Source organism: Meleagris gallopavo, chromosome 8, assembly GCF_905368555.1.
Source record: "Meleagris gallopavo chromosome 8, MGAL_WU_HG_1.1, whole genome shotgun sequence".
Lineage (NCBI taxonomy): Eukaryota > Metazoa > Chordata > Aves > Galliformes > Phasianidae > Meleagris > Meleagris gallopavo.
The window spans coordinates 26,435,451-26,460,951 of NC_139411.1; the positions used below are offsets into that span (position 1 = coordinate 26,435,451).

A 25,501-nucleotide genomic window follows, 5' to 3' on the forward strand; every position below is an offset into this window, starting at 1 on the left:
CATTTCTTTCCCCTCCCCATCTCCCTTCGCATCCCTTGTGGCTCTAGTGAACTGCCTTGTTTATAGCTGATAGCATGTTTGATGCCAAGAAATCCTGACTCCTGGAGCATTATCGCAGGACTGTGACGCAGGGCAGGATCACGTTCCAGATCTAGGTCTTGTTTATCTTGGATCCTTCTCATGCTGTGGAGCAGCAATGAGCACTTGACTTCTCACACTCCTTTGTCAGCTCTGTCTTCTTGCACCCAGGCTCCTGCCTCCTCTTCCTTGAGTGTCTGCCCATGCTGATTGCCCTTGCCCAAACCCCTGGGAGAAGGAGGCTGGGATAACAGGGGGAGGGTCCTCACCAAGAAGGAGCTTTGCTGAGCGGCTGGCTGCTTCTTCTGTGGTGCAAACCACATCTGGAAGGTTATTTGTTTTCTATTATTATTATTTTGCTCTAATTGTTTGAATTGTCTTTTTAAGAAAGAAAGAATTCCCCTTGCAATTAGTGCTGTTTGTGGCATTACCTGGGGTTTGCACATTCAGATCTCCCCTGCACACCTGCTACTTAGAATCCTAGTCCAAGCTCACTTATTTCACAATTCAGAGCTATTATTCCTTTATTGTTATTATTATTATTTTATTATTTCTATTCTCTCCCCTCATTTTTCCTCTGTATATTGCTTGTCCTGTGCAACAGATGTGGGGATCTGATCCCACTTCCATTGAAGTCAATAGCCAAATTCCTATCGACTTCACTGAGAGTGAGAGCGAGTCTGTCTGGGGAGCAAGGATTAGAGCTAAGTAGGAGTAAGTAAAGTACAATAAAATCAGAATATCCTACTTACTGCTTAATGCCATGAATTCTGTTTTGAAGAATTTCTGTTTTGAATCCCAGAGCTTTCCGTGCTGGTGAATGCCAAGAGCTGAACTCACGGGGGTGGGAAAGAGGAGGAGTTGACAAGCATAAGAGTTTTGGTTTCTAGAGTTAGGAGGGACATTGGTAGAGAGGAATGAAAAACAGTCCGCGATTCTTTCGTGACCCTGCAGTAAAAGGACTTCAGCTGATGGATGAGGGACATGGTTTGGCAGACATGCTGTGCTGGATCCACTTTTGACCGTGTCAACCAAGTGTCACCGTCTAAATCTGGAGCACTGTTGTGTATTATAGGAATATAAATAAACCCAGAAAAAGGCTAGGGAATGGGACAATGGTAGGACAGCGTCTGAGGAGAAAAAGAAATAAAAATTGAAAAAAATCTCCCCCCTTCCTGACACATAGCTAAAATTAAAACCTGAGAGAATACAGGCTTAGGGAGAAGAGCAGCTCCTCGCTCAGCATTTCATCCCTCCACGGCTGCCGGCACAATGCAGCCGTGGGCTCTCCAGCCCAGGTGCTGTATGGAGGAGCAAGGCCTGCAGGTGGACTTGGGCCCCGTGGACAACCGCCCAGCCTTTACCCCGCTGGGCCCCACCAGGAAGAGCAGGCGATATTACCCATGTTTTACAAGCAGGGAGGGTTTGTTTTTCTGTGACTCATGCAGGACGGCCGGGTAGACAGGGCAATTCAATGTCTCCCCAAGGGAGACCTGCTCTGGTATCGTCTCCCCCTGTCCTGTGGGCTTGAGCTTCTCGCTGCCTGGGGATGCTTTCCTCATTAGTGCCGAGCTGCTGGTGTATGTCCGCAGTCTCCAGGCAGCCTGCAAGGTACTGCCTTGTGGCTAGGGAGGCAATAGAGGCCTGCAAAAGTGTCCCAATGCTGCCAAAAAAGAAAGGGCTGTGAGGGGAAATGCCCTGGTTTTGGCGTTTTGAACCCAGAGGGATGCGGCGTGGTGCCGTTTTCTCATGTTTCTGTGCAGCTAGGATGCTTCCCTCGCTGGCTTTTCCTTTCTTTTTCCCTTCGCTCACTCTTTTGGCCGGGATTTTAACATATATCACAGGCTGGTAGGCTAAGAGCCTGGGACTTCCCCTCACCACACTCAAAGTCTTTGATCTTTTGCTTTGGAGGTAACATCAAAAGAATGGCTGAGAAAGACAGCCAGCGCTGTGAAGTTCAACGTTCAAGTTAATAGCTTGACTGAAGGTTGTGCTGCATTGCTGGAGCCGGAGTAAACATCGGCGAGCACGCAGCTCCCTGCCAATGGCCCTCATGCTGCAGCAGGGCTTCGTTTGCATCCGCAATTAATCTGGACCCTTGCGAACGGCAGGATTCTCGTTTCTATTTTGTTACTCCCTATTTCTATATATTTTTAAATTCTCCCAGTGCAGACCACGGGAGAGCAGAGGAGCAGGGCTGCTGCTCTTGGAGTGAGATGTTCCGTGCTGCATCACATTATGTTCCTGGCGGCAGCCATGGCCATGCTGGTGCCCTTGAAGCCCAGTCCTGCCGTTCACATGTACTTTGTCATTTCTGTTTTCTTCTTCCTTCTCAAAATGATTAAGCTAACGACTGTTGGCAAGCAGCTGCCTTTCCCCTCGTGTTTCTAATAGTAATAATCACTTATCACTCCCTGTCTAAGCACACAGTGGATAATATGGATTTCCCCATGCCAGATAATATAAAATATATATTATTTCTACATGTATATATGCCAGATTATATAAGTAATGAGTGTGTGTGTGTGTGTACACACACATATGATATATATAGATTTAATTACCTTCACACTTCTCTTTGAAATCTCCCTGATATGTGTGGGTGGGTGGATGGCTGACTCTTTGTTTTTTCCATCGCCATCTTCTGCTATTTTGGTGGCCTCTGTTCTATATATATATAAAGTGTGTGTGTGTTTCTTTGATTTACTTATTTTAATGCATTGCCAATAAGGTGGGGAATTTCATACGATGTTACACACTGGTGCATAGCCTGGCTGTTTTCTGCTGGGCTTGGGGTGCAGGATGCGCTGAAGTGCTCGGTAATTTGGCAGTGTTGGTAATGGCATTGGAACTGGAGTTTTTGAGTGGACTCCAGCAGGCTCCAGTGAGTGCTTGGCACTTGTGACTGAATTCGTCTGATTTGTTACATTTACAAGGCTAAATCATTATTAGGTATAACTGATAGGATATAGGTTTGTCTGCAGTGTGTTTTGGTGCATACCTACGTGGAGTGACTGATGCGAGTGTTAGAATCTGTAGCAAAATAAAACTTGAAGGACTCACTTTGTTTTCAGACACATTTGTGTGAGAGATGCACCAAGGATACCATTATTCCCCAGACAGAGGCATTTTCTTCTTAATCCTAGAACAAAGAGGCAAGAGACTCAGATTAGGAGAAAAGTTAATGGCCTTAATAAACTACGAGAGAGAGAAGATTTAAAATTGCTTGGAGAGTGAAAGCATTCTGTTTGGTAGGGCTCTGACTTTTGAAAATTTACATAGAGAAGAAGAAAGTCTTAGTCACTGCGTTTTTGCAGTTTTTTGACCTTTTGAGCAGAGCTTCACTATGGGTCTTAAATCACTCAGCAGTGCAAAGGACAGGATTCACAAAGCAGCAAAGGCACCCAAGGCCTTCTGGCTTCTTGGAAGAATCCTGACCTGGATTCTTTGCACTGCAGAATGAACAAAAAGCTGCGGAGTGTGTGGGAGTTCAGGACATTTGTGCCCTCTCGAGGAAATGTGCAGTGCTCGGCGGGTGATGACCCTGTTGGGGACGCTGCAGGGCTCTTTCTGCGCGGACGGTGAGGCGTGTTAATTTTTGAGCCAATTATCATTCAGAAGTGATGGCAAAACATCCAGTGCCATAGTGACAACCTGCATCGGGTCATGCGGGAGCTGCCATTCTTTTCCTGGACTGATGGGCGAAGTGCTAGATGAGCACACTGAGGTTTTTCAGCTGTTTCTCTTCCCCCTTGTTCTTTCTCATTTGATAAATAATTCTTTTTTTTTTTTTTAAAAAAAAAAAAGGCATCTCGTTATTGTGATTAAACCAGAAGTCTCTGTGCTGACTCTGATTGCTGCCATCGGCAAACCCTCCCCTGGAGGGGCTGGCTGTGGGGAGGGCAGGGCACTCTGGGTTCACTTTGCCCTTCAGGTAACATCCTGATCACAATATGTTGTAAATCCCATGTTGCTTATGGGGCGACAGGAGGAAGAGAATAATAATTTTCAGTAGATTAGCAGCTATTGTATCATTGCATGTTGCTTAATAAGCCTGATATTACATGTGAGAGGTAAGCTCCTTAGCGGAAGCAGGGTGCACTGTAATGACCTTTTGTGTGCAGGTCTGTTGAGATGAAAAGTCCCTCCTGAGGTTAGTGGGTTAGCTATTCAGCATGCAAAAGCACTGCCTGCCATGTATTGTCCTGGGCAGACACTCTTCAGTCTATTAATAAGCTCAAAAATCTGCTTAGGAACCTGAATATTTTTTTTTTTTCCCCTCTCTGTAATTCACCTAGGACAAATTTGACTTGGAAATGGAACAGAATTGCTGTGTTGTGATTTTAAAATAAATAAATAAGCCATTGCTATGAAAGGGAGCTCATTGATCCTTATGGCTTCGTATATAATTACCCTTGCATACAGTCATCCCAACTCATTTTCAAAACCGAAAAACACCTCTCAAAACCCCACCAAATGACCAGCACGGGTCGTTATGGTCCCCCTCTTTTCCCCTCTCTCCCCCCCAATCTCCCGAAGCTTTAGAACTCATGGAATATAAGTGTCTGCAATAAAATTATAAAATGTTGTAAGATTGGCGCCTTTGCTTTGCTGGCTGTTCAGTAAATACACTGGTGTCTCTTGGATGTGCCCTGAGGCTCTGAAACCTGAGGCCTGCCCACATCTTGAGTTTTACTTTCCTCCTTGCAAAGTGCCTCTGGCTAGTGGAGCTGTCGATTGCAGCCCCTTCTACCCCCCTGTGCTGCTTTAAAAAAAGAAAAAAAAAAAATCAAGTTTTTTTTCTTAAGACATCTGTAACAAACCTCAACTAGCTCCAATTTTTATCAACTGCTACTAAGACTGAAAACTAAGATATTCCTAAAATCTTCATTTGATGCTTATCGGTCCAGACCCTGGCAGGACCAGCAACGTGGCTGCCTTGTGCCCCTTTTGGAGATCATCCTCAGGGTGAGCGTGCTCCTGCCAGCTGCCTCCTGGGTGGGCCAGGGCAGGAGCTGGCTGTTATCTTGCTGGAGCCCTTCCTGGGCATCCCTGCCTGCTCCTCCTGCATGGGCTCGCTGCACCCCAAGCTTTTCCCCTCCTGCAGTGTGAGGCTGTTGTGTAATTCCTTGCAGCACCAGCAAATGCTGCCTTGTGCTGGCTTCGGGAGGCAACCTGCTGCGCATCTCCCTTTGGTCCTTTTGTTTTTTGCTGGAGGAAGGTGCACCATGCTGCCCAGGTCTCCTCTGAGCCTGCATCCCCCCTGCCCCGTGAGCTGCTTGTGCTGAGGGAGCCCCATGCTGCAGCAGGATGTGTGCTGACTGGGGCGCTGGTGGTGAAACTATTCCGTGTTCAACTCTGAACACATCTGATTGACCATCCTAAGAGGAGATTCCATTCAATTATGAAGTCAAATATTTTTCTTTTTTGCTTTCTGGCTATTTTAAGTGAAAATTGTTTTTCTAGTACCTGCTGAGTTCCTTTAATTTTTTTTTAACATTCATATCTTGAAAGAGAGAACATAATATGCATGAACAGACTTAAGAAACACTCAATGTTCCCAAACCACGGTCCTTTAAATAAATAAATATGAAAGCTGCCTTGTGGGCCAGCCAGTCCGAAATGCCTGTGCTATATTTAGCAACAAGAGCAACATTTTTTAGACCACTTCCAGATTTACACGCTCAGGGCTACTCTGACTCCTTTGCTTTAACTTCGGGTCTGTGGCATTGCAGAGTGATAAATGTGTGTGGTGTGAGGCTGTCGGTCCGTCTGTCCACGGTGCCTCGGCTGAGGTGCTGGTGTGGGATTGCTGCAGCCACACCGCCCTCGTCTCTCCAGCAAAACCCATCCATAGACTGGGATCTGGCACAGGGGCAGTGTCCCTCTGGGCAGGGAGCTGTTGCGCAGCAGCCGATGCCCTTCTCCCTTGTGCAGACTAGCTCATACTCAGTGCTCCCACATCATGTAATTATTTTTATTATTTTTCTCTTTTTCTCCCATCCTTTGAGGGGGTGATGTAGGCTCCCATACGTTGTGCTTTTACTTAGGCAGAAGGTCTGCTTTTTTCTTTTTTTTAACTAGATAAGTGGGAAAGTGTATGATTTGAGTTGCTGTTTAGCAGAGTAGATTTCCCACCTTTTTTTCCCCCAATTCATTAAAACTGAAATGTTTATTTTGTGTCAGTGCATCATGCTGTTTGACTTTAGCTCAGGGAATGGGTATACCACCATGACTCTTCTGACTTATTTTTCCTTTTAAATAAACAGAACGTATCTCTGGAACTTGCAGTACTGCACTTCATGTCTTTGTCCCCAAAGTATGCCAATTCAACTAAAGTTGCTTATGTTGAACGCATAACATACAGTTCCTTGAAAATTCAAAATTCCTTTCTGAAAGCATGCCACACAGCTATTTGAATTTTGCAAGAATTGTACTTATTTCTGCTGAAAGTCTTTTTAAACTGGAAAAAAATAATCTCAATTCTGGACCATATATCTTTAAAATCTTTTATATCTCCTTTAAGGAAAAAAAATAAAAATAAAAAAACAAACAAACAAAAAAAACATTTTGCTTGTTTTGAGGAAGAGTTTATGCGGCTGATGAGTCAACTAAGAATATTTTAAAAATACTTCATTTAAATACCATAAATGCATATTGCATTGTTTTGGTAGTGCTGGAGGAAACCAGAAAATAAATACACTGGGTGGCTGCCCAGGAAGGAGAGGTGACAGCACAGTTTTACTGAATACTTCAGTTGTTTGTTTTTGCTTTGATCTCAAATGATTCATTTAGTCTTCTGCCTAAATATATTCTTCCTACCTAAACAGGAGCCAGCTTTGCCTCTAGCCAAGCCAGGTGTCTTTTCCGTGGATAGGTGAAGTGTAGGGAGGTAAAGAGAGTGACTGCTGTGGTGGCGTGTCCCATGTCAAGCAAGGGTCACACTGTAGGATGACGGTTTTTCTCCTAAGGCTAAGGGGATTTTTAACACCTTCCAGCCCTTTGTGATAAAGGAATTCATGGTGAATGAGGTGGGGGAAGGCATAGGCTACTCTCCAGCTGGATGTGTTTGGGGGGTGTGGTGATAGCTAGGGATTGTGTGAGGAGATGGGGAAGAAAGCCTACGTCTGCTGGGCCACTGAGACATGCAGTTTGTGCGTAAAGGAGGACAGCATGAGCAGCTCTTGCTGGCTCTGCGATCAGCTACCCTTTGAAGGAGCAAGCAGAGAAGGGTAATTGATGGGGGAAACAACTGGTGCTAGGTGCTGGGAGGGAATGTGTATTTCCCAGCTCTCCAGGAGGGATATGGAAAGAGCAATAATCCCGTGTTAGGAGTAATTTGTTACAGCAAACTGATACTTGAGTGGCAGGAGGATGCTGGCGGAGGCGCAAGGAGGCTGCCTTCAGTGGAGAAGCTGGACTCGCAGGAGGTCAGCCTGACACAAATCCCAACCCCAGCCCACTACTTTTGTTTCTCAGCCAGCACAATTAGCACAGGGGACTCTCGACCTTTTTTTACATCTTTCAAAGACAGCTCCACACATCTGAGCTAAAAGATTGTGGCGAGGAATGTGCACCAGGATATGATGCAGCGGAAAGTTTTACAGTCAGGGCCTTCTGAAAAACAAAATAAATTCAACAACAACCTTTCCAGCTTCTCTGAGGAGGTCAGAATGTTGCTGGTTTCAGTTGTTATCTTCGGGACTTTTTCCTGAGGTTGTCTTTGGGTTACATTTTTGTGTTAACTTTTTGGGGTTGCTATTTAAATCAAGGAAAAAAAAAAAAAAAAAAAAAAAGAAAGAGAGAAAATAGACAAAAGTTACCAACCCTGGGGAAAGAGAATTTTGCAAGTTCTTGGTTTTTATGACAGCCTGAAACCCTTGGAGCCATGTATTCTGCAGTAACCCCTTGTTGCATTGAAGACCCAGTAGCATATAGAAACCAAAAGAGATGCGACAGGAAATTCAGTATGAAATTTGCTGGGTTTACTAGAGAGTGGCTCCTGGCGGTTCACCCAGAATTGCTTCATCAACAGGAATTTTTGTGGTGGTGATTCAAGTCATGAGTTTCACTTACCCAACAGTGGGAGAAAATATTTCTCTTTCAGTGAAAACCCCATTGGGTGATGTTACAGTAATGAGCAACGAGCTTTGTGCTGTAGTACTTCTATTCCTGCATCCCGTGGGAGCTGGCAAACATCGTACGCCACCTCTCCAGAGCATCACATCTCTTGGTGTAGTGCCCTGTGGTGTTTGCAGGTACTGTGCAGAATCTGAGATAAGAACTTAAATCGAAGAGTGAATAAAACCCAGTGCAGCCAGTCCTTTGCTGGTATCTGAGATACACCCTTTGCAGGGGCTGTGGCTCATGGGGTGCTGCACGGGGTGTCTTCCTCCAGCCTACCCTTGTCTCTATCTGCTGACTTCTGATAGCCATCAGAGCTGAGTACTCTGAAAATGAAACCACTGCTTTCTGAGGCTTCTGTGCCTAAGTGTTTGCTTTTAGAAAGAATGTGACAATCTGTTTGTACTGAACATTGTGGCAGCAGAGCACGGTGCTGCTATACCAATGGCCATTGTCACCAATCTCTATCTTCTTTCTCACCCTCCTTCATCTCTTTGTGCCATAAGAAACCACAGTAGACTTGGGACAAATAAGAACACCTGGGAGAGCAGACTGGATAACCGTCAGTCTCTAATGGTGGTAAAGTATGAGGATAGTAGGTAGCACTGAACTGAGAAAAAAAAGTGCATAAAGATGGCCATTTATATGTCCATTTTTATTTCACACTCGCATACACTGTTTTGCGTCCTGATCATGTAGAAAATGACTTTGGTGATTGGTGACGCTACAGGAACCTAGTTAGGAAATGTCTACCTCCTACTCCTGCCTGTGAGTGATGGAAAGGAGGGAAGGTAGAATCATGCTTTGCAGGGCTGTTTTTATTCCATACACCAGCAATCCTTTGCTACAGATATACTCAATGGAATAGGAGAGGGAAAAAGGACAGGGCAGATGTGATCTGCAATATTACAGCAGAACCAAGCTGCTTGATCACTAAGCTAAGGTGTTGATGCTTTTCCTTTTTCATCATTTTTCTCTCTTCAGATGAAACATAGATGGATGCAAAGCTTTAAATCTGTAGCTCCTCCTTTACAAATGGAGTTATAATCTTAACAGAGCTGGAAAGTTTTAAGGAGACATGGCTTCCCTGGAGCAGCCTTTCTGTAACAATGGAGGTAGTCCAGTGCCATGATCTCTCTCTAACATGCTGTCAGATATTTGTACTGTCTTTATTTAATGGAGAGGAAAGAAATTATATTTTATAGACCATAAAATACATTCTTGGACTTCATGCAAACACTGGTTACCAATTGTTCTCTCACTCACTGGGGGATTGCCAGGAAGAGAAATTAAATGTGAGTCTGTACATCAAATTGTTCAGAGAGTCTTAGACGCTGGTTTAGCTTTGCTGATTCTAACCAAGCTGTATTTACAGAAAGACTTTGAGATCTCATGACTTTGCTATTCTTTCTGTAATGGAAGTTCAATGCTTGAGTGGAACGAAACAAGTCACAGAGAAAATCCAGGAAAAAAATAGTTAAGATGTGGGGATTGCTTATTTGTTTGTTTGTCTACAAACAGGTAAAAAATGTGTTCTTGCTCCTTTACTGAAATTATGCATTTATTTGTGGCTGTCTTTGAAGCAGTGTTTTGTAGGCATCTGAGAACTACTCAACCATCCTGCTGATTTGTGCAGTCAGGGCTGCAGAGGTTTTCAAATTAAATGTGAAAAAAAGTAATGGTGCTTTCCCAAGCTCCACCCGTGATCAAGAAACACTGCCTTTAGTTGTTTTGCTGAGATACCATGTGAACTGCAGAAAGTAGTGCTGTGCTTCTGTGTCACATGAACACTCTTCCTCTTGTAAGTGTGTGTGGGGGGAAAAAATTAATTCCTGCAGTAGCTTATACTTAGCTTCTTCATGCTCAGTGTCAAAATCCTAAAGCTCCACTGGAGTCTACCAACCTTGTATTCATTGGAGTCACAAACTGGTTTTACTTTGCTATTTCAGTGAAATCAATGGCAGTAATCCCTTTCACCCACTTCATCATGGGCAAATAATTATCTGAATGTGCTTGAACTTTCCTAAGTGTTAATTCTAAAAATTCTTCAGAGGTCCTTCTACTTGTTCTATTTAGTGCAATTCTGGAGCAGCCTCCTCTGTCTCTTCATCATTGTGTTCATCATTCATGTGGGTGCTCGTCTCCTCCTTTGTGCCTGTTCTACCCAGGGTGGTTATGCTCTTTGCCCATCACCTCAGCCTTCTCTGTGGCTTTCGTGTGCCACTGTCAGCTCCCAGGATTTCTGCTCTCCACTGTCCCTCCTTTGAAATAATCCAAGGTTTGATAATTGCTAATACATTTCTGAAGCTTTCAGACTATAGTGGACTCTGCACTCCACTTCTGTGTATACCCTATGCATCACTTCAGCAATGTGACAAAGGCACAGACAAGAATATTAAAATGGGCAACCTAAGCCCTTCTTTTCAGGGACTCCTTGTGCATGACTAGAAGGGAAGGAGACAAGGTCACTGAAACTCGATTTTAGTTTTAAAAAAAAAAAAAGTGGAGATATGTGGTAAGTATTTCCGTGTTTGGCAATTACATGCTTTCATTTCTTGAAGTAGAGGAACCTTTTGTGTGGGAAGGATTGTTCTCACTGAAATAAGCTTTGTTACTCTTGTTACTCTCATTTTAAGTAGCTCTCCTGTGTCTCATCGTGGCACATTAGGTATTCTGTAGAGGTTGAACATTGTGGGTGGCGTCTATTATTTTTCTTATGAAAAAATCCCAGACATAGCAGATCTGCAAGAAGTAGGACACCACTGTAAAGTTTCTGCAGTAGTCTCCTTCAGTTAGTCATCTTCATAGAATCATAGAATGGATTAGATTAGAAGGGACCATACAGATCATCCAGTTCTAACCCCTTCAGTGGATCACAGAGTGGGTTGCCAATCACCAGATCAGGGGCCAGAGCCCCATCCAACCTGGCCTTGCGCATATCCAGGGATGGGTCATCCACAGCTTCTCCAAGCAGCCTGTTCCAGTGCTTCACCACCTTCTGAGTAAAGAATTTCTTTCTAACATCTAACCTAAATCTTTCCTCTTTAAACTAAAAGCCATTCTCCCTTGTCCTATTGCTATTAGACTGTGTAAAAAGTCAGTCCCTTTGCTGCATATAAGCTCCCCTCACGTACAACAAGGCTGTGATGAGGTCTCCCCAGAGCCTTCTCTTCTACAGGCTGAACAAACTGAACTTGCTCAACCTTTCTTTATAGAAGAGGTTCTCCAGCCCTTTGATCATCTTTGTGGCCCTGCTCTGAACCCACTCCAACAGCTCCACACCCTTCTTGTGCTGGGGGCTCCAGGCCTGGGCACGGTAATCCAGATGGGGCCTCACAAGGGCAGAGTAGAGGAGAATGATCACCTCCCTCTCCCTGCTGGACACCCGTTGTTCGATGCAGCCCAAACCTAGTGGCTTGTTTATTTTGGTAGTTTGTTTTATTCTCATGTTGCACAAACAAGGTGATAAGTAATGAGAAGAATAAGGGATGGAGGTGATGGAGGTGGACTAAAGGATAAAGAAGTTGAGAAATCTACTTTTGAATCCCATTTAAATCCTTGTAGACTTTCCATTCTGACTGCAGTGGGGATGCAGTAGACTGCAGACCTTCCGTTGTAGGCACCAAGACAAGCATCCTATTGCAACTACTTCTCTTGTCTGCAGAGAGCAATAACACTTTTGTTAAGCTCTGCTTTTGCTACCATTGCCTTCCCCATAAATCTCAGCCCTCTTCTTAGCATTTTAGTCTCCAGGATTACTAGTGGATCTTTAGCTAAAATTTGCCTAGCTGCCCTCCTGGAAGAATTGCTAAGTATTGGATAAACTTCTGACCTTCAAAGATGACGTCTTTGCAGGTACTTCCAAGCAGTCCTGCAGCGCTGATGAAGAATTGACTAACAGCAGGATTAGGGTCAAGAACATGACCTGGTGTGTTGTGCTGAGATTCAGGAAGAGCTCAGACTGGAGGCAGTGGTGTGCTGTGATGCTTAGGAGGTGGCCTGTAGCACCGTGTGGTTCCCACCTCCAGCAGCCCTGCTCCTGCTTGCTTCAGTTCCTGGGAGCTTATAAGCACCAGCTGCAGGAAACCTGAGCTGGAAAGTGTTGTACAGCTTTCCCTCTTGTTTAAAAACAGTTTAAAAAAAAAAAAAAAAAGTGTTTATATATTTATCTGCTCTGAGCCATCACTTGTAGGGCATTCCAGCGATGAAAACAATAGTGTGACACGGGAGCAGCTCCAGGTCGGACACTGCTGCAGGAAACACCTGCAAGCTCTGTGCCATCCCTGTCGCTGGGGCTGCACTGCTGTAAGCCTCACGGCTGGGGGATGCTGGCTTTGAGTAAGAGTTTCTAGTGGACTCCTTCAGTCCAATAAGTGTATTTTAGCTGCTTTTGACCAACTCTGCTCTGAAATCTTGGAAAACATGTTTGTTTCCCCATTTCTTTGAGTGTTTTTTTGGGGGGGAAGGGGAAGATGGGACACCTGTGCAGAGCTGCTTGTAGTGTGTCCCTGCTTTGCAGGACCTTCTGATTGCAGATGGGAGGTTCTGACATACTGCTTGTAGAAGGGAAGGGTTGGGGTGCTTTTTTTCTCCTTCTACAAAAAAAAATCTGGACTATTCAAATCATTTGCCTTTTCCCTTGTGCTGACAATTTAACAGCCCTTTTAAAAGCTTTGGTTTCTCTCAAGTATGCTCACCCCATACGTATTTTAATTTTTGTGCAGAGGCCTGGAGCTTAACAATTATTTTGCTTAAGCTCTCTGAGACTTGCCATAAATTTTTTTTTTTTAAACACACACATGCTAATGGTCCCCATCAGATCATATTGTTAAGCAGAAATAAAATATGCCAAGATGACATTACGTTAAAAAATGTCAGAAGCGTGCCAACGGAGCCTATTTCAGCAGTTTTCCTCCAAAATAATTTGCACAGATTTGTTAGAGTTAACTTGTTGAAAAGTCCGATGTTTGTGCAGGCAGTTTGTGACTTCCAGCTGAGCCCAGGATGGGAGAGGAGCAAGCGCGTGTCCAGCGCTTACAGGAGCAGGGCAGTGGGGACTTCCCCCGCCTCCCCTTCCCCCCTGGTGCAGGAATGCAAGCCCAGTGTCGGAGGCTGGGAAAGTCGGCCTTGAATTTTTGTGGACTCCTTGCAAATCAGAGGAACTGTCTGGCTCAAATCTGCATTTAAGGCCGAGAGAATAGGATTTCCTGCTATTTAGTTGCTTGAGGAAGGAAAGGATTTACCTCTCTGCTGTAATAGCGCCTGATTTTTTTTTTCTTCTTCTCCTTTTTAATAAGAATATTGTAGCGCAGTGCAGCAGTAGTAGATCTGCGAAAGCCATCATGCCTCCCTCCCCTTCCCTCACCCTCCCTGTGCTGCACGTGGGTACCGTGACACGGCTCCCCTGATCCCATGCAGCACGGAGGGGCTGGGGCTGGCATCCGCCTCCTTGTGAAAGAGAGAGTTGTGGAGGGCAGCCGCGCTGCAGCTCGGCCGGCCCGTGCTCTGCCCACCATCTGGATTTGGTTAGCTCGCTCGGCAGTAGGGCTGAGTCTCATTTCCTCCAACCAGTAATGTTATATAGGCAGTGATCCTGTTCTGCCCTAACATAATTGAAAATTATGTGTATTGTAGACTCGCAGCGCTGAAATGTAGACTCGTAAAAATCTGTGGCTCAGGTAGCCTGTGGAGATTGAATTTGGCACACAATGAAGCTTTTATGTAAAATAAGAATTATAAGCCACCACATCAGTATTGTGTTACAGGCATGACAATTCTTGGATGAGGAGACCTTGAGTCAGGCTCGTCACCTTAAACAATGCTAATATTTTGTACTTTATCAACGGGGCTGGCATTGCAGCCAGCAGGACAGCCCGTGTTGTGACCATCCCACTGCTGAAGCTGTAAGTCTGTCTGCTTGAGACCGGTGGCCCTGTCTGCATGGTGGATAGGCCACATACCTGTGATGAGGCCTGGCCGCTCAGTGGAGTTGTGCAAGCTGCTTTGCTGATCCTCATACCCTCATTCATGAAAATGGAAGATGTTGTGTGGGTGTGAAATGGGGCTTTGAGGGTTGCGGCTGTTCGTAGAATCACAAGGTTGGAAGCGACCTATAAGATCATCTAGTCCAACCGTCTTCTCATTACCACTGCTACCACGAGCTACTAAGTCATATCTTGCAGCTCCTGCTGGGCACTAAGGGTGCCCACAAACAGTGAATCCCAGAGAATTGACATCAGCTATGTTTGAGCCATTGCTGGAAGATTTCTGAAACTGTTTTGGCAGGGATGGGTAACAGACTTTACTGAGAGCCTAAACTGTAAGAGTTTACAGCACAGAAAAGCAAAGTAATGGCTCTTCCTGAAGCTTTTTTTTGAACTACTTCTCCTGGCTCTTGCAAGATAGAGGTAGAGCAGGAATGGTCACGCTGTCTTGCCCTGTTTCTCCATATGGAAACTTAGTGCTAGTAAAAAGAGCAGAGCTGGCAGTCCTGAAAGCTTTATAACCCCTACAGTAATTGCTGGCAACATAGGCTTTGATATGAGCTAGCTCCTACTGCCGTGTCAGTGTTTCTTGGTCTGCCCTCAGGAACAGACTCAAAGAAGCCCATGCATTTCTTGACCTGTCTTTTAGGACAATCACTGACATGAGGTCTTTCAGGAGTTATCAGGTTTATGGCATTCCAGAGATGTTCATGATGGTCAAGTGGTCATGGAAACAGGTATGGTTGCTTTCTTAGGTGTACAGTCGCTCACTGGCCACATTCTGTAAGCTGGCTGATTCTTGTAAGGACTTCAGCTGTGCTAGAAGTAACTTCTCACTCTCCTAAACAGTCATGTGTCAGGAGGCAGATATCCTGTAAAGATATCTGCCTCAAAAGAAGAAATAAATGCAGTCTCTAGAATGACATCCCATTGCCTTTTACCAGTGTTTAGTACTTCACTCCCTGGCTGAAGAGGGGAAGCCGCTAAGCATTGTGACCCATCAGGACAAATGCTATGGAGCTTTTGTTCCTTCCTGGAAATCCACGTGCCTCTTTACATGGTGGAGTTAGGATCACTGAATGTGAAAGACCACTGACAGACTCCAAAAAATCTATCAGTGACTTGTTTTAATAGTGCTGTTCACAAATCTGAAATGTATCAAATCCACCCTGAAGTTAAGAAGCTCTCAGTCATCTTCAGCTTTGAATTCCTTTCTGTGCATTTGCGTTGTGCTTTTAAGCATTTCTTTGAAACGTAATCTCAATTTTTGAATTTATGTCGTGGTTGCCTACATAGAAGAGCAGGGATTTGATACAAGTGATCAAGTATCCAGAGGCTTACAATCAAGTGGTATGAGTTAGAAATGTTGCTTACAGTAGACTAGTTCTCGTTTGTTTGGGTTTTATTTCTTGTTTTCAAGAGCTGCTGAAACATTCTGGTCCACATTGCACAAATCCCAAATGTGAAGATGAATAAAAATACAAGACTTCTTGGAACTTGAGGAACTTGTATGGAGCATAAATCCAGAGTATGACTTTGTTTATTTGCATTCCAGTAGCTCAGAAATCTCAGACCCGCCAAGTGATGGGAAATGTGAATGTGTCCTCCTGCTTTTGGTCACCTCAGTGCCTACGGGTCTTGCAGCAAACTGGCCTTGCATGCTAGCAAATGTTTTGCATACATGAGCAAATGTGATAGTGATGTGCTGAAAGCATGGAACCAGATCTCCTTCCTTCCTTCACGGAGATTTAAATAAAGCTTCCGTTGTTAGTTGGAGTGGCAGGGGCTGTTTGTGCATGGTTCTCCTTCAAGATTACTTACACACGCTCACACACACAAAAAAAAGCAATGGGTAAACATAACTATTTCTCTAGATATTTTCTAGGAATAGAGCTGTTAGGTCAATCAGAGTCCAGGGCTAAACAGGATCTTCTGTAGTGGTTAGATCAATGCACACAGCTGCTTTTCTTAAGTCTGGAAGGGGGTTGAAGTATGTGGCAATAAGTAATTTTTCCTGCACAATATAGGGCTTTAAGAGATCACATGTTAACCATTGGCACAGTGTAGCATCACACGGAGTGTAAAGCTCAGGCAGAAATTAGATTTAGTTTTAGTTGATATTTGATGATGTGAGGGTCTGTTTTGTTTTGTTTTTGTTTCTATCTTTCTTTCCCTTTCTGAATCACCACCCCCTTATACTGTAGATCGGCTTTATATTCAGACCAGCATCCGTGACATAAATATGTTCTGGCTATCTGTGAGTGTCTGGCCAGAGCAGCTGAGAGTGTATGCACCAGGCTATATTCTGTCTTGGACATCATCAACTGGAGAGATTATTGAGTTTGGCTATGTAATTGAATAAGTTACACTGTGCAAGTCCCTTAAGAGTTGTCTCCTGGTGATGATGAGCGAGAAGAAAACAACCCATGGTGACTTCCAGAGCCAGTGGAAAGGAGAAAAGATAGATGCTAAGAGCCAGCATGGATGAGAACTCAGCACTGCTTTTTGGGCAGACTTCTGCCTTCAGGGTGAAGTTGTTGACATGCTGCATTTATTGAAAGAGGGCCAACAGATAAGATCCTTTAAATACTGAGATCATACTCTTAACTACTGATAGGTGTTTTCTGTCTCCTGAGACTGATAATCTACCTTCCCCTTCCTTGTACCATCTTCTTGGTTGTGATATTTTGCCTCTGGGTGGCTTTTCTAGATTTGCTTTGATTAATAAAATTAATGTAATATTGTCTCTGCAGTCTGCCATATTTTCTTATTCCTGAACTGTGATTTGGTGGGATGGGACTGTTAGATGGTTTTTTTTTTTATTTCCACAAACATGCAAAGTCGTCTTAATTTTTGTTTCAGCTCCTTGCATACGTTTTAATTTATATCTTTTTGCCCATGTTACCTAAGATTTGCTTTTTTTTTTTTTTTTTTTTTTGACCTTTCTTTTCTGAACTCATTTTTCTTTTCCCATTTTTGTTTCCTCCATCCAGTATCTGCAGATGAAATGGCCACTGCTTGATGTTCAGGCAGGGAGCCTTCAGAGTAGACAAGCCCTCAAGGATGCTAGGTCTCCATCTCCAGCACACATTGTTGTAAGTAAACATGGAAGATGTTCTTTATTTGTTTTCTGTTTTTTTCTTAAAGGCATTTGACCTCAATCGCATTGATTGTCATCACTTTTCTTTTGCACAAACAGAAAGATAAATACTTGAAAAGAAACAGAAACTCTAAGAAGCCCAGGGTAAAAGGAGGGAATATATATTTTGTTGCTGGGCTGTTCATTAAATTATCATTTATGCCACTTAGCTCTGTGCTTATTAGGAGAGCATAGAGTTGAAAATGCTTTAAGATTACACACTGCAGAATGATTTAGTGGCAATGAATTGTGAGCCAGTTGGTTTACACATGATTATGTTGAACTGAAATTAATGAAGAGATAATTTTGGAAAGCATTATCCCCCCCAAAAGAAGAACAAAAATGCTTCCTTGTTCTACAGTCTTTTATCTTATTAACTTCTTGGTTAAATTTTCTTGCGTCTGTTCAAAAGACAGTGTTGAATTTGAAATATTCAATACAAATTTGCACGAGAAAAGTATTGAAATTTCATTTTATTTTCTGAAACAGTATCCACACAGATTCAAAAAGAATCTCTTTATATGGTTCTGTGTCAGAGGGGCATTATGCATTTCCTGTCCTCACCTCTGGCCAGTTTCAGCACAATCTATCCTTAAGGAGCCGTTTAGCTCTGAGGGTTCATCTGGAGAATATACCTCTGGAAAAATGGCATGTAATGGTTTAGAATATTTCTTCTGAGATACTTTATCATTAAATTTTGTGGGTTTTTTTAAACTTTTATGATGAATGGATGACAAGATTGATCCCAAGAGACGATGCTTGTTCTTTCTCTTCTGTTACGCAGTCTGAAGTGTGTATAGTTGATAGACTATACATGTTTATGTTCTGTTAGATATTTTAAATTGTAGTAAAAGTTTTTGTTGTTTCACTGTTGTTTCTTGAGAAGTGTCAGTCCTTTGCTATGAGTGCCTTAGTTTTTTTTTTTTTTTTTTAATTAAAAGAAAAGGTTCCATATATTCTAGAGTTCATAGCTTCTAAAACAGATTGCAAAATGGACTGCCCAGTATGACAAAGTGATGAGTACAGTCCAGTACTTGCTTAGTTGAAACACTGGTTGCTTTTTAGCATTTTTTAGAATGACTTTGTTTTTCCTTCTTGTGCACTTGGGCTGTTACTGAAGGAAAAGGTGGGAGAAGAGATGTTTGGCTGCTTATTAAGAAAGGGGCAGCCATCAAAACCTGTCATCATCTTCTCCCTGATAAGAAATACACCAAAATAACTTCTTTCTTTTAGTGTTTTTCTAAATGCTGTACCCAAGAACCGGCTCCCCCTGGGCTCTGGGTCTGGGTTCAGAGCTTAGGGTTGCTGATGGTATGGGCTTGCGGGAAGATTTGTGAGGCAGTGGGACGTTTTCCCAGCTGTTGGCAGCCTGAGGGCAGGCTGAGTTTGGGTGGCAGAGCTGGACATCACCTGCACATTTGAGCACCTGCTGTCCCTCAAGCTTGCCTTTGAAAATCAAAGCAGCTTGCGGTGCTGGTCCTGGTTGGGGTCCCTGCTCATAGCATCACTACTGCCAGCCCCCTTAGCACCTCCACTGGGAATGGGCAATATGAAGATGAGTTGACAACACACATGCACTAAAAAGGGTGCTGCCGGTACAAAAATTGAGATCATTTTGGAACATAAAGAAAAACCTGTTTCCAGGAAGGCTGAGGTTGATCTGCTGTGTATTTTGACCATTTATGGGGTTCTTATGGGTCTCTTTAAAAGCGGTTTCACTCTGCTATTCAATAAAAAGCATATTTACCATAGCAACCACTTAAGCTGTGAGGAACATATACTACCTCCGAGATGGAGGCCACCTTCCAAAAGAGCCACAGCTGGCATTTGTAATGTGATCTTTTGTGCTACTTACAATGATGGAGGAAAGAGGAGGCGGCGGAGGAGCAGGATGGGGGAGCAGTGGGTTTTGAGGAGGGGAGAGTGCAGATTCTGCAAGGTTTCATTATTATTTCTAAGAGAAAGCTGTTTTGCCTTGTTCTGTTAAAATAAATAAGTAAAGGCAGCTTCTTTTTTTCCACTCTTTTTCCTGGCACCCACCCCAAGTCAGATCCATTCTGTGGAGTAAAAGCGTGTTGTTGTTGTTTCTTTTTTTTTTTTTTTTTTGGTTAAAAAAAAGTTAGAATGGGCTGGGTAGTGGCATTCAGTGAAGCAGCAGTGATGGAGAGCAGATGAAACAGCAGTGGATGCCAGTTATCCAGGGATGTGTAAGGTTTTTCTGGTCCCCGCTCATCACTGCCAGTTGTAGCCACAGCACCTGGGATGTGGCTGCTCTCGTACTGGGCTCTGCACCTCCTTCTGCCTGTCTGAGAATGTTTGCATGGAACAATAACCGGTACTTCATGGACAAGCTTCTATTTCTGCGTGGCTGTAAAGCATAACCTATAGGGACAGAAATGGGCTCTCCACCCACACTGCTGCATCTTGTCTGCCCGCCAAGCTTATCCATGCCAGTTTTATTTCCTGAGTTCAGTTGTGCTGCCCCGAACATCTACAGGAAAATGCTAACACCTGCAAATCATTTCTTATCTTTACCGTATCTCTGAAATCAGTATGGAGGCTAATCTTTATAGCTGCATTACAAAGAGAAGGAAGGAAAGAGTGTGGGTTTTTTCTTTTTTTTTTTTTTTTATTTCATTTTTTTTCTTATTTAACATTCTTGCTCTTTAGTGCTTGGCTCTGATTAACACGGGTTCTTTGTCAGGGCCTCAGCCTTTATGCCCAGCTTCGATGAAACTCCCTTTGGCTTCAGTGTGAGTTTTTAGCTTAATGACTCAGGTTTGCAGAACATGGCTGTCTATAATATCTTAAGTAAAGTCTATACTATTTGTCAGCCCTGCTCCTTTCAGATTTGTTTAAGAACATTAAGAATACAAAAATGGAAGCAAAAGACCAGCATGAATAATTTGGCTGGATTGCCCCCAGTGCTGAGGGCTGGGTTAATACTGCTTTTCATGGTGCTTGAGAGAGTCTCCAAGGCCCATTATGAGAAACAGAATATTAAACTGAAATTATGTTCAGCATGTCTTGAGGAAGGTACAGCATGAGGCTCCATTTAAGACCAATACATTTATTTGCATTTAGGTGCTTCACTCATCTTGTAAGACTCTTGCATCTTGCTTTGGTATAGTCATGCTGTTTATCTGTGTCCAAAGGTGAAAGAAAACTGGGGAAAAAATTGTTTTAATAGTACACTATTAAGCTTACTAGGTCAAAATTTTGAATTCAGCCTGTGGATAGCACAATGATGAGGCTGTGACTTTGAAAGGATTTTATGGCTATTTTCTTCCCATTTTTTTCCCTCTGACTTCTGATTTAGTTGGAAAAATAAGATTTTGGGTGTAAAACAGGCCTCAGTTGGGAGTTCTTCTAGACAAATAGGTTAGTTGTCCTGAAATCCCTTGTTCAACATGGACCTAACCTGCTCCTCTCACCTGAGACAGCGTGGTGATAGGGGTGCAGGCTGGGTGCCCCAGCACTGGGATTCTCATTTGAAAACTCTGGGGTATGGTGCAGATAGGCAAGCAAAAATGAGATGCATCCATATTAGCATCTCTAAAATCTGCCTTCTACAGAAAACAAGATCCTTCAGAACCATTTTTATCTGTGTATGTTTTTCTCCTTATGGTTGTAGGAGCGCATGTTGTTATTCCCTGTTCTCTGCAAAGTAAATATTCTGACTAAGCTGTACCCTCGTTTGGGCAGAAGGATGGGTGAAGGCTGTTCCCTGGGTTCTGCTTCCTGCTGTCTTGGCTACACAAAGACTTGCTTTTAGCTTTCTTTGTAGCAGGCAAAAACAGTCTGAACCCAAAATGGTGGTGGTTTGGTGCAGTATATTTCTTACAAATCAGTTAAAGGTTTAAAAAATTCCTGCATTTTCTTCTGCAGGGAGGCCTTTTGAAGTAAATGTAAATGTTACCTTGGGGGAGGACTTCTTGTACTGTTTGGCCTGGGTTTTCTAATATATAATGAACACAGCCATAAAGTAGACTGAATCCCCAAGAACAAAGAATCTCTGTGTAGTAGTATATCTATTTTTTTTTTCCTTTTTTTTGCTTAAGGAGGTGAAAATGTGTTTTCAAAACATAATATGACAAGCAAAACTTAAGGCAAAACCATCTCAAAAATGTACTCTCTGTTCTCAACATCTTCGACACATGTGGAGAACGTGTCTGTGGCTGCTGGGCATTTTGGGGGGATCAGGAGTTGTTTCCCAGAGCGTTTACAGTCGAAGCAGCCGAGTCTGCTCTCCTTTCCTCCTAATTTCTTTCAATCTCATATGTTTTGCACTTATGTGTTTAAGGAAGAAAAGAGAAGTACCTATGAAATCATGAGGTTTATCTAAATTTTAGAATTCACCTACTGTCCCATCAAACGCTTTGGGGCAGAAGTGAGGTGCATCCAAGCACGTTTGCAGTCTTCTACATGTAGAACCAAGACGTGTAATCTTGCAACTCCCACTCATGGTACCCCGAGAGAGCGCTTTTTAAAGCTCTTGTTTTGTCTTTAACATTTTGTTGTAGAGAGGCTGTTCTTGCTTTGCAGTAATCTCTTGAGATGTTTTCAGATGTCAGGCCACGTGTGCCCATGATGGGATACCCTCCTCTATAGAGATCTGCAGAGCAGTCCCCTGAGCACACAGCTCGTGTTGAGAGCTGCAGGAATGTGGAGGTGTCAGGGTAGGAGTAGTGTATGTTTCATGTCAGTGCTCTGTGTCAAGAGGGTGTTTGCGCTGTAGTGGCAGCCTAGCAGCCCCTGATGGCAGGTTGGTCACGCCTTAGTTCTTGGACCCAATACACAGGTCCTGCAGACTCACACTGCAGAAATACTCAGGCAGACTTAATTGGAAAGCTTCTTTAGTGACTCTGCTTTTTAAATGCTCTATACTTTATTTGGCTAATTGCTCTGGCAGTTGCAAAGTAAACAAGTTGTTTCATTTATGCATGCTCAAAAGTGTGCAAACATCTTGCTCTGGATTTTCAGAGCTGCATGGAATTCAGCCATAGAACAAATTAAACTTGCTGAGAATTCTGTGGGTAAATCTTTCACTACTAAAGCCTTCTGATTTTTTTTATTTTATTTTATTTATTTATTTATTTTGTTGGGAAGGATTGTGTTTTAAAATGTGTTCAAACCCGAGTCTTTGGGGCTAAGTATAGAATTCATCTACCAGCAGCCTGATAAAATTATTTTGGACAAGTTCCTATAAAGCACACATTATATTCAGTACCCACTAAATATGAATGGGAAATCTAGTGCTTGGTTTGGGTAGAGCAGAGAAGAAATGTCACTGAGTAATTTGATAAATTTGCAGAGGAATTCAGACTTTTGGGGACTGTTTATTGCAGTGCCTTTACTCTCTGTCATAATGTCCATTCTCTATTAGTGGTGTTTGGATACTGAAGCAATCTCTCTGTTTTAATGCTGAGACTGGAAATGTGCAGATTTGTACCTCTTACTGTGAAGGGAGCGGGGATTTAGTGCTTCTGCAAACATCAGTCAGTGCTGAAGTACCTTCAGAAGACACCTTGGGGCTGGATCAGCATCTGGGACAAATTGTCACACTTGCTTGTAGTCAAGAGCTCTGCGAGCAGCTCTGGGAACTCTGAATGTTGGGATATTTCAGCTGTGAATAAATGCTGTAAAACATATAGTACTGCCAACCCCAATTGTTCTAGGATCATGAGTCAGGCCTCAAAGGATCATGAGGATTGGTGGACGGTTTTTTGTATGTGTTTTCTTCTTCTTTATTATTTTTTTGTATGTGTTTGTTTGTTTTCTGTTTCTTAAATAATACATTTTGTATTCTCTTTATTTGTTCTCTGGTTCCTGAGCCTGCAGGGTATACTCCCCTCACATTCTCAAACTTTTCTCTGCAGCAGTTCAGGGGCTTGTTGTGTGCTGTAAGTGCAGGCTGAGGTTCTTCCCTAAACACTTGACTTCAAGGCTACCGTGCTTTATGGAAAAATAGCAAGTAGTGCCAGACTGGCTGTAAAATCCTAGGAGCTGGTAACCCTCAGCATTGCTCTTAGAGAAGGCAGCCGGGTATGTGTGCTGGCATGTGCTGCCGAGCGTCCGTTTCTTGTGGGTTATGTGGCTGGGCTTGGAGAACCTGGTGTGGAGTGTTTGCAGGGCTTTGGCTGATGGGTGGAGATGTGTGAACACTTGTTCATCAGAAGGCTTAAGTAAAATGTAGTGTCTTCATCTTGGCTGGAAGTGCATCTGTTGCAGGCTACAATCTTGCATCTCCTGCTTGTAAAATATCTGGCATTCCCTGAATGTGATGCAAATATGAGCTCCTAAATTCTGTATCCTTTTCTGGCTGGATAGTTTGGGGTGCAGCAGAATTGCAGAGAGCCACATTTTGAGATAGAAACTCTATATTTGGAAGGTCCTAGGAGAGAGTTTTAGCTCACAGTAGCCTGGACTGTCACCTGAAATGGATTCAGCCACATGGTGGTGTGCATTCTGCCAGAGCATGTGTGTTAGATTAATCTGCATGGACTTGTGTGGGCCTAAAATGAGGCACCCAGTGTCCCACAGTGGGGCTGCTGTGCTGATGGGAGACAGGGAAGAACAGCAGGCTGAGCCCAGGGCCTGTGTGAGGGTCACAACATCCTGACTGTGCTGATTGCATCGATGAGGATGTGTGCTGAGGCTGGTGGGGCTCTGGGCCCCACAAAGCCCATGCATAACTGGATTATGGGTGGGAGCTGAGGAAAGCAGGGACTAAAGAACGTAAATAATGGTTGGGAGCCAGAGTCCCTGCTGACTGGAGCAGAGCAACAATCTCATCACGAGCAGGAGCCTAACGGGTGCCATCAGTTTTGCCTAAATTGCTTCATTCCCAATGTAGCTTTGGGCCAGTGGGAAAGCCCAAATACTGGATGGAAGTAGCTGTCTCCAAAAAGCTATTGCTCATTATCTCTCCATGCTGCCACTCTCATTCAGCAGTAAGAGACCCTTTGTGCTGTTTAGCTTAATCCGCTTTGGAAACGGATTAAGCTAAACCACACAAAGAAACTCTTAGTTCTGAATGAGAGTGTCCACACCGAGAGATAATTCGAAATAGTTGTTCTGCATTTTTTTTAATTCACACTCAAGCCCTTGAACAAAAACTTCCCCAAGCAGACAAACCCACTTGAGCAGAAACCTCCTATTTTCTGTCTAAACAAGATCTGTGTGCTGTGTCCAGGTGCTGTAATAAAGAAAACAGCCCATACTTCTCATTAAAAAGACAGGAAGGAAGCTGGCATTGCTGGGCTCGGGACTATTTGTTTGCCAAGTCGCTCAAACCCAGCGTTGTTTCTCTTCTCAGTGGGATGGGAGGGTTGGGATTGGATTATGCATCAGACATTTCACTTGATAGACTGTGCACAGCTGTGCTCTCTCCTGCAGAAGGACTCAGAGCTATAGTAAAGAGAAGGCTGCGTTCTCTGCCTTGTGCAGAGCTACTGGGTGGTGTCAGATCCACTGGAGAGTTAGAGAGCCTCTGGAGAGTTAGAGATGTTGTACATAACTAGAAATGATACCCTCATAAAACAACCTAATCTCTCACCCAAACAGTGTTAGTGCCTAATTTCACAAAGCTAACCTATACATTTTTGTCTATCAGATTTTGCTTTTGAAACCGTAGCTGACTGGAGCCAGCGGTCTGGTTCCAGGGGAGCTTGCACTGAAATTGTTCTTGTACCTGACAGACTGGTGAGCAAAACCAGCCAGCAGATCATGAGCAAAAATCCCCCAAGCCAAGGAAGAAGTGCTCACACATCTATTTTACTATTGCATTTATAAGGACATGTAGTAACTTTCCTGAGGTCATTTGAGACACTGATGACTTCTATATCTGCATTTTTATAAACATGCAAACAAACAAACAAACAAAAAAACAAACCACCAAAACCAAAACAACCCCAAATGTGACCTGACAGGAAACAAACAAACAAAAAAACACTAAAAAACACAAAACAAACAAAGAAATCCTGAGGTAGCTTATTGAATTTAGACCTAAAAGCAAACATGCATCAGATCTTAGAACAGTTTCTTTTGGTGCTCTCTGTGTGCTAGGAAGACCCTGCATGCCCATGAATGCTTGTGTCAGATGCACCTTATTTTTTCTCTCTCAAAATTAGGAAGTCTGGGAGAGCTGAACCAGCCCTTCCTGTACACCAGCACA

The 25,501-nt window shown here is 43.4% G+C and overlaps 1 protein-coding gene across 11 annotated transcripts in view; it reads left to right on the forward strand.

The window, feature by feature from the left end:
• The window catches only part of TCF7L2 (transcription factor 7 like 2), a 171,143-nt gene that overhangs the window by 44,397 nt on the left and 101,245 nt on the right, over positions 1-25,501 (forward strand). For 9 of the 11 annotated variants that reach the window (XM_085229735.1, XM_085229743.1, XM_085229733.1 and 6 more), the window contains exon 4: positions 17,180-17,281. The exons of the other annotated variants lie outside the window; for them this stretch is intronic. In XM_085229735.1, coding sequence (XP_085085861.1) covers positions 17,180-17,281 — 102 coding nt within the window. The remainder of the gene's footprint in view (positions 1-17,179; positions 17,282-25,501) is intronic. 11 annotated transcript variants of the gene reach the window in all.